Source organism: Anoplopoma fimbria, chromosome 17 (genome assembly GCF_027596085.1).
Source record: "Anoplopoma fimbria isolate UVic2021 breed Golden Eagle Sablefish chromosome 17, Afim_UVic_2022, whole genome shotgun sequence".
Taxonomy (NCBI): domain Eukaryota; kingdom Metazoa; phylum Chordata; class Actinopteri; order Perciformes; family Anoplopomatidae; genus Anoplopoma; species Anoplopoma fimbria.
Genome location: NC_072465.1, coordinates 25,676,495 through 25,686,189, shown reverse-complemented (window position 1 = coordinate 25,686,189; position 9,695 = coordinate 25,676,495). Strand labels below are relative to the sequence as shown.

The 9,695-nt window shown below is 37.6% G+C and overlaps 1 protein-coding gene across 4 annotated transcripts; it reads left to right on the top strand.

The window, feature by feature from the left end:
• On the top strand, nucleotides 1-9,695 carry kctd6a (potassium channel tetramerization domain containing 6a). 4 transcript variants are annotated; one of them, XM_054617822.1, is made up of 7 exons: nucleotides 1-126; nucleotides 3,512-3,617; nucleotides 5,533-5,676; nucleotides 5,788-5,957; nucleotides 7,310-7,562; nucleotides 8,869-9,027; nucleotides 9,148-9,695. In XM_054617822.1, exons 2-7 carry the CDS (start codon nucleotides 3,591-3,593, stop codon nucleotides 9,256-9,258), a joined length of 864 nt encoding a protein of 287 aa, XP_054473797.1. In that variant the 5' UTR covers nucleotides 1-126; nucleotides 3,512-3,590; the 3' UTR covers nucleotides 9,259-9,695. The 4 variants fall into 4 exon arrangements, with proteins under 4 accessions (XP_054473797.1, XP_054473799.1, XP_054473798.1 ...); XM_054617824.1 differs by having other exon boundaries at nucleotides 5,445-5,676; XM_054617823.1 differs by having other exon boundaries at nucleotides 5,441-5,676.

Genomic DNA, 9,695 nt, shown 5'->3' with positions numbered 1-9,695 from the left:
GGTTCCTCATGTTCCATGCATGCTTGTTAGAACTCCAGCTGATGGATGCAAATGTTTATTTGAGCTAGTTAGGGTCTTCTACCTCCTTCCTCTGGTCGTGTCTAAGCAGTGATGGAGCAGTGATCGGTAAGGCCGGACTGATTGTTACGACATTTATTTTGAAAGTGCCGCAGTGACGTCTTCTTGTAGAGACAACATGCTAACTAGCTAGCGAGCTAGCTGCCTGGAGCCAAGCAGCCACAGACAGCTTTATATAGAACCAGCAGCACTGACACAGTGGAGACACACTCTGTTACAAGTGAAAGTACTGCATTCAAAATATTTTGTATTTTAAGGTGCATAAGTATTAGCATCAAAATATACTTGTATAAAAATATTATTATATTATATATATATATATATATTATTATTATGTATTATATATTATTAAATGCTCCTATTAATGGATCATTTCAGAATGTAGAAATACTCTGTTACAGTAAAAGTACTGCATTCAAAATATTTTGTATTTTAAGGTGCACAAGTATTAGCATCAAAATATACTTATATAAAAATATTATTATATTATATATATATATTATTATTATTATTAATATAATATTATTAAATATTATGATATTATTAATAATGCAGAATGGATCATTTCAGAATATTATGTATTTTAAGGTGCACAAGTATCAGCATCAAAATATACTTGTATAAAATATTATTATATTATATATATTATTATTATTATTATTAATATATATATATATTATTAAATGCTCCTATTAATGCAGAATGGATCATTTCAGAATATTATGATATTATTAATAATGTTGCAAGTGTAGAAATACTCTGTTACAAGTAAAAGTACTGCATTCAAAATATTTTCTATTTTAAGGTGCATAAGTATCAGCATCAAAATATACTTGTATAAAAATATTATTATATTATATATATTATATTATTATATATTATTAAATGCTCCTATTAATGCAGAATGGATCATTTCAGAATATTATGATATTATTAATAATGTTGCAAGTGTAGAAATACTCTGTTACAAGTAAAAGTACTGCATTCAAAATATTTTGTATTTTAAGGTGCACAAGTATCAGCATCAAAATATACTTGTATAAAAATATTATTATATTATATATATATATATATATATATATATATTATTAAATGCTCCTATTAATGCAGAATGGATCATTTCAGAATATTATGATATTATTAATAATGTTGCATCTGGTAAAGTAGATATTTTTACTACTAATAATATTCTATGTTGTACTTAATCTATAATAATAAATTGATTAGATTTTGTTATATAGTAACATGACACAGTGTAGAAACACTCTGTTACAAGTAAAAGTACTGCATTCAAAATATTTTGTATTTTAAGGTGCATAAGTATTATCATCAAATATACTTATATAAAAATATTATTATTATTATATTATTATTATTATATATTATTAAATGCTCCTATTAATGCAGAATGGATCATTTCAGAATATTATGATATTATTAATAATGTTGCATCTGGTAAAGTGGATATCATTTTTACTACTACTAATATTCTATGTAGTAGCTTAATCTATATTAATAATGTAATTTATTAGTTGATTAGATTTTGCATTAGGATTTTAAATCTGCAAAGTAGTTAATTTTTATTAAATACATGTAGTGTTGTGAAAGTATTTTTTTAAGTTTTTGACGCTGAGATTTAGTAGAATAAAAGTATAAAGATAAGATAAGATACTCCTTTATTAGTCCCGCAGCGGGGACATTTACAGGATTTACAGCAGCATAGGGTATAGTGTAAGTATTATAAATAAGCAATAAAAAACAGTAAAGAATCCACAATAACTGAAATATTATATATACAGACAGAATAACTATTATAACTATTATTGCACAGTGTATTTATATTGCAGTGTCTTGTGGTCTACTGGGAGCAGAGCTGGTTGTGCAGCCTGACAGCAGCAGAAAGGAAGGAGCAGCGGTACCTCTCCTTCACACACCGGGGGTGAAGCAGCCGGTGTGTGAAGGAGCTGTACACAACCTCCACCGTATCCAGTGGACAATAGAAGAAGCAGAAAATAGAAAAAACAAGTAAAGTAGATGCACCTCGAGTACAGTGACCAGTAAAGGCCTATAACTTTTCTGTCAAAAAAATTAATGAATTAGCTGATTGACTGTTTCTGCTCCATTACTGTATAGGGCTGCAATTAAAAAATATATTGACATCATGGAGGCCTGAAGGGACGGGCTGTCAGTGTTGCCAACTTCTTTGCTTGATGTAAAGATTTTTGGATCTATTGCTGCTAGCTACTCTTATCTGAAAAGAGTTGGCTGGGTTTTTCCGTTTGGATAATTTTTGCATTCTAGCATACCTTTGCTAGTACCTCAAGCTTTCCAACCCTAGCTTTAAATTATGTTGGAACAGTAAGTAAATGTTGGCTGTAATGTGTTTATGACCCTGATGCGAGCATATTGAGAAGGAAATGTGTGTCAAATTTAAAGTCAATCAGACTCGCAGTGTGAAGGACTTGGACTTAATTAATTACAGCGCCACCATATTGCTGATTGGAAGTCTTGGGAAGCACAAAATATTTATAGTAGTCAACGACGAGAGACAAATCATTTTTGTCCCCATTTGAATTAATTACACTTTAATGTTTGTCAATTTAAAAGATAATGTCTAACGTCAAGAAAGGGGCATTTGTTATAAACTTCTTGAAGTGTAAGACTATGTAGATATGTAATTAGAAAGACTAGTCCGATATTTACAATTCTTTAAGCTCTGGTTTGGTCTCAATGTTCCACTCACTTTTCTTCACCTGCTAATCTTTAACTTTGTCTGGGTGTCGTTTGATGCTGCTGGGCAGCTAGTGAGCGGTGGGTTTATCAGAGCTTGTTTGATGAGAACAGCTGCCTACTGCTGCTGCTGCTGGAAACAATGTTGATGAGAGCAGAGAGACTGACGGATAACAAAGCCTGTTTTAGCTTCATAGCTCAAAGAGGGAAGAAAGCGAAAGTGAGACCTCTGTAGGCTATTTGGCTAACCAACATAACACACACAAATCTCTGAATAAAGTCTCACCAGTCGAGTTGCATTGTGGGTAATGTAGGCGCCATGTTTTGACAAAGAAGGATATTGAATGCGATAAAAAAGACAATATCTCTGGTGCTGCTGCATCAATTTGCAGCATACTGAAAATTGAGATGGAAATTGAGAGATTGTCAGCCTTAAACACAGCTGAGTCTCATATGTGATGTACGGTTTAATCACAGCTCGTTAAAATGCTGCGTGTCATTGATCAATTCCTCTTTTAAAAATGACCGTTTGTTTCTGAGATCTAAGAAACGAGGTCCACAGCTCCTCCTCCTGTTTCTCACTGGCTGGCAAACACATCAGTTACACAAGACTAATCAGCCAGATGATGTCTGGACCACGGCAACGCAGCATCAGCTGGTCGCTTATCTCCATGGCAACCCTCTCATCGACCTCTTGTTGCAGGTGTTGGTGGAAATGATCTCCTCAACAGCCTGACCCTGAAGAGAAACAACACAGTCAGTCAGCCAGCCGAGGGCTGCAGATGGAGAATGGAGACCTGGGTCACATGGTATGTCCTTGTTTCCTGCAGACATTTTTCGGTCTGAACTGTCCCCGCTTTCTGGCAGTTCAGCCTATGGCTAGTGGAACAATGTCATAATCACATACTAACGTTCTACATAGTACACATTACATATTCTGTCAGTATGTACTGCATACTAAATGAACGATTAAGTATTCCATTACATGCACACTGTTCACACTGAAGCATACTACAGCAATACGTCTTCTCTGCATCACATGACCGTATCGATAGCAACGTTACAGGTTGAAGCTACTGATGAATGTTAATTAGAGCTTTATTTAACATTCTGAACATTGATATAGCATTAACAAACTGCTAGCTATGTAAAGATACAGAGGAGTAATGTCTACTTGAGCAGAGAATTAGGTTGATCGTGAAAGCAGTGAATCCACCCTCCAGTTCACTGTTAGCTCTGTCAGGACTGTTGCTGTAGTGTGCACTGTTAGCACTGTTAGCACTGTTAGATTCAAGCCTTTGGCTCGCCTTTTACATGTTTTGTCTCTTGCACTTTCATATACTTTCACATATAATTCATAAAGAGTCAATATTTTAACGCTAAATTATATATTTATATGGTTTCAACTGTTTGAAATGTTAATATCATCACTACTAATAGTAATATAAGCATCCCATGTACGTAGTCATTGTTCATGTTCACCTTGCTCAGCTTTGTTGTCCTTGTTTTTAGATGTTATGTCTATTTCTAGGTAAGTATTCTGACAGTACCAAAAAAAGGAGTTAAATTCCTTGTATGAGCACCCACTTACTTTGCCGTTAGAGCGGATGATGGTATATCTGGGCACGCCCAACATACTCAATTTGACTTCCTACTTACTATAAATAGTATGCCGAATGCAATTTAGTACACATGTGTATGTGGTGTGTATCCTTGTACATCTCTCTTTCAGAGGACCTTCAAATAGTTGTTAGAGGGTTAAAATTTGGTTTAAGGGATAAGTTAAGATTCAGTTTAGGGATGTACCAGTCCTACTTTTTCTGTCCCGAAATCAACTAAAAAATTGCTGATACCGGGTTAAGTTGTGATACCAGAGCTCTCTAAAGCCAAGTTCACACTACACGACTATCAAGGTCGTCAGATAGCTGTACTCTTCACACTTATAAACTTGCTGTCTTGTATTCGGGAGTCGTGAAGTCATTTTAATTATCATTTTAGAGTTCAATATGGTCCACTTGAGAACACCTGTGTTATGTGTGATATCAGATTTGGTTTTATTTTAAAAATCCATGTGGGATAAAAGGACTTCTGCTCTTCTTCACTTCTACTGGACTCCAGAAGTCAACGAGTCAAGTTTGAGAGCACAAATTTGTTCTTGGTGTGTTCTTGGTGTTCTTGGTGTACTCTTGGTGTACAAATTTGTTCTTGGTGTTTCCCTCTTCTTTCGTGTGTTATATATATTTTTGTACATGGAAAAGGTCCGTAGAGGGTAAAACCTGAAGTCCACGCCTAAAAGGAGTTACCCTCCCCCTCAGAAGCTCCTGAAACGGCTCCATTGAATTCTCTCCTTCACTTCTGTAACATAATGAGGTCATAATGTTACAGAAGTGACGTAAAACTCCTTCTGGCTAGTTTGGCCCTCAAACAACAAAAGAGAGCGGAGAAGGAAGATTTTTTTTGGGGGGCAGTTATGTCGAGAAGACGCTGTGCTCTGCTCTACCAGAGGAAATGTCCTTCATTTGGACTTCCGAAGGCAGATGAAATAATAAAAAGTGGCTACATTTAATTTTTAACACTCTGCCAGAGCAGTACGACAAAAACGTAATGTTGTGTTCGCTTCATTTCGCCGAAGACAGTTTCAACAGTGTTTTGAACCGCTCTGGAAGACGGGGCTGAAGACGGGGACATTTCTGACGCGTGCGAAACGTTAACCAATCACAACAGAACGGGCTAGCTGACCAATCAGAGCAGACTTTGCTTTCTGGAGGGAGGAGCAAGCGCTACAACGGAGCGTTTCAGAGAGAGGGTGAGAAGAGGTGCGTCAGGACAGCCAGGATGAGAAAGACAAGGCGGATTATGAGCATTAAGGCATGTAAACATGTTGTAACTGTAACTTGAGATAGAAATATGCACCCAGAAAATAACATAATAGGGCTTGTTTAAGTGTTGTTTCTTAACTGCTGTTCCTGCTCCCTCCAGATGGGGGAGCTAGTGACGCTGAATGTGGGCGGCTGTGTGTACAACACGTCGATGTCCACGCTGCAGCGCTACCCTGACTCCATGCTGGGAGCCATGGTCGGAGGAGACTTCCCCACCGTCAGGGACGCACGCGGGAACTACTTCATCGACCGCGACGGCCATTTGTTTCGGTGAGTGCGTGCAGCTAGCTGATCAAATGAATCCCATTTACACTTTTGCATAATTTAATTGAATAGTTACGTTTGAATATCAACAAGCCAATAAGAACACATCATCAGGTAAAGATAAAACATGATTTGCTAGTTAGCTGGTTAGCTAGCTAACTTTCTCTAGGATGCAGACACAAAACTGTTTTGTTTTTTTAAAATTAAAAACGTGTCATTATGAGCCCGTAATGAAGTGTACATATACGATACAGAAATGTGTTACCAAAAGGTACAGGCCACCTCACTGTGGGACAATATTGGTCTCAACTCACATGCACATATATGCAGGCTAACACACACACACACACACACACACACACACACACACACACACACACACACACACACACACACACACACACACACACACACAGAGAGAGGGAAGGAAAGAGATAGACTGTCAAAGCAGAACCTCCGTCTCCTTACGAGCTTCAGTCGCCTTTGATTTTCTCTTTCTCCCTGTGATAAAAAATAAAAATGTTTCTTCTTACTTCATTTTTTTCTGATTATTTCATCATGTTATTTTTTTTTTCTCATTTATTTGGGATGGTGGAAGCTGGCCTTAAGCTTCAAAAGGTGACCAAATGGTTTTGGAAATGACTGAGTCTTTATACATTTGTGAGCTGTTTCAAAGATTTACATCATCAGTAGGAACCAAAGGGGTCGAGAACCACAGACTGGTTAGGGGACCTAGACTGTGTATGATAAGTGGATGTAGTCACCATGATGGCTCTGGTAGCGGTAGCGACCTTTAAATCACAAGGTAGCCACACCCTGAAGCATCCTTCGCTTTATGGTCTATTTTACTATAAATGGGACCATAATTAACTCAACTAACTAGAGAGATTGAGACCATAAGCTCATGTTTACAATGTTTACTGAGGTAATAAATCAATACATCTGTCTTCTTTTTGCAACCAGAGAAGTCGCCTCCTGCTGGCTGGTTGAGAGAATGCAAGTTTAAGATACTTCCTCTTTGGCTTCACTTTTCAGAACCGGGAGTTGCCGCCTGGTAGAGAAGTCATAAAGTTTTGAGAGATGAACTGACGCGTTATTGTTTTTTGACTTTTCATGGGATTTGTTGACAATATGAAAAATAAAAACAAACAAGCCTCTCCTTAAGAGTTCAGAAAATATTTTGAGAATAAAGTCTCAAACTTCAATGTCAGAAGAACTAAGACAAACTTTTCTCACTCTGAAGTCTTCCAGCTGCTCTCTCTCCTCCCGTCCTGACTTAAACTGACAGTTCAGACTCTTACAGAATCCTCCGCTCAGCAGTCTGGACTGATCCTGTCTCTGTTTTTCTGCTGCTTCAGCTACATCCTCAACTTCCTGCGGACGTCTGAGCTGACGCTGCCCTGCGACTTCAAGGAGGCTGAGCTGCTCAGGAAGGAGGCTGACTTCTATCAGATCGAGCCCCTGATTCAGTGTCTAGGAGACCCCAAACCCCTGCTGTCCTACCCCACTGACACCTATGAGGAGATGGTGGAGCTGTCCAGCACCAGGAAGCTGTCAAAGTACTCCAACCCCGTCGCAGTCATCATCACACAGCTCACCATCACCACCAAGGTCAGTGGGTTTAGAGGTCAGCTCAGTGTAGATATATGTAGAGATATCATGGCAGAATATTCTGTGATACCAAAACCTTATTATATGCATTATAATCTTATTTCTACTGAGGTATTTCAATCCAGGCTCATACATTTGTCTTTTCTCTTAATAATAATCAATCCTTTATTAGTCCCACAATGGGGAAATTAACCCATTTAACCCATCCCAGAGGAGCAGTGGGCTGCTAAGAAGCGCCCGGGGAGCAACTTGGGATTAGGTGTCTTGCTCAAGGACACCTCGGCATGTTGACTGGAGAGGGGTTCGAACCACCAACCTTGTGGTTGCGGGACGAGCGCTCCACCTCGTGTGCCACAGCTGCCGCCCCCTTCTCTTAATGGGCACATTCACATCTATACATTTCTTTCCCTTAATTCTGACAAAAATATACTTTTGAAATAATGTCATTTATTGTTTTATTATATTCTGTTAAATGTAATAACAGTATAACAGGTTGGTTGTAGATGATTCAACTGCCAATCTATATTAATATATAATACAGTACCAGTCAAAGTTTGGACACACCTTCTCATTCAATGGTTGTTCTTTATTTTTATTTTTTTCTACATTGTAGATTAATATTGAAGACATCTAAACTATGAAGGAACACATATGGAATTATGTGGTAAACAAACAAATGCTCAACAAACCAGAATATGTTTTATATTTTAGATTCTTCAGAGTAGTTGAATGAGAAGGTGTGTCCAAACTTTTGACTGGTACTGTATATTTTTTTACTACTTTTTGTGCTGTGAGGTCAGCACATTTAATTGTTTTATCACTAAAATCTGTTATTATTCCTGTGTGTGGGTTCTCTTTTTGGTTTGGTTGACATGAAGGAATATCAATGAGACAAAATTTGACAAACATCACAATTGTTAATAATAATTTATACTATAATATATGTCCCTTAAATACAGTATATCAGGTTGTATGAGATCATTTGGGCCAAGGTCACAAATCAATGAGAAAGAGATTTAATGCAAGAATAGATTTGCATTGCATCGACCTACAATGGTCAAGGTTAGGCACTTAATTGTTATTGTTAATGTGAGGCATTGACCTTGAATGTTTAAAGTTATGAATTAACCTCTAAATGTTTAAGGTTAAACATTGACTTGGAAAGGTTTAATTTAGGCAATGACCTTAAAGTGGCGGTGCAACATCGTGGACTCCGTGGAAGACAACCCTCTCCCTATGTAGATACGAATTGTTGGTTACCATCTAGACACAACCAGTAGTCGCATGACTCTCTTCTTTTTTTTAGGTCCATGCAGTGTTGGAGTCCATCTCCAGCAGCTTCACAAAGTGGAACAAACACATGATGGACACCAGAGACTACCAGGTGTCCTTCACCTTTGGACCATGTGACCACCAACAGGAAATCAGCCTGCGTGTCCATCTGCTGGACTTCATCTCCAAAGCTGTACGTGGCTTTTTATCTCATCTTTAACATCATGTGTAGAAATGATCTTCCTGATAGAAAACACTGTTGAGATCATTTTTTTTTTAATAACTGCTAACTGCCTGTCTCATTGTTTTCCAGGGTTTCACAATACGCAACACTCGTGTTCATCACATGAGCGAACGGGCCAATGAGAACACAGTGGAACATCACTGGACGTTCTGTCGACGAGCTCACAGAGTGAACAACTGACGGATGAACTGATTGTTGGACTAACTGACAGAAGATGTCATCGCTGCGTCAACAGACAGACAAACAGACAAATAGACAGAGACTTGTTAGCGGTGGCATTGTTGTTATGTGTCCATATTTTGTATGACGTGTGTTGTTTTTTATTCAAAATGAAGTCATTCTTTGGGGAAAGTGAGGTCATTTTTGACTCATTGATATTTACCTCAGAACGTGAGTTTTTTGGAGGGCTAGCAAATTTGCCACATGTGGTACATAATCCTGAGACGTTTTTTTTTTGGTCAACTATCACATTTAGCTGCAATGTTTTGGTAAAAGTATGGCCACCGTATGAACGTATGTTTGGTAGCTACATACTGCATATCTGGCATATCAGAAGTATCACATATATGTTGTACACCAATGTCTGGGAAATAATATTATTTGCAAATAAAACAATG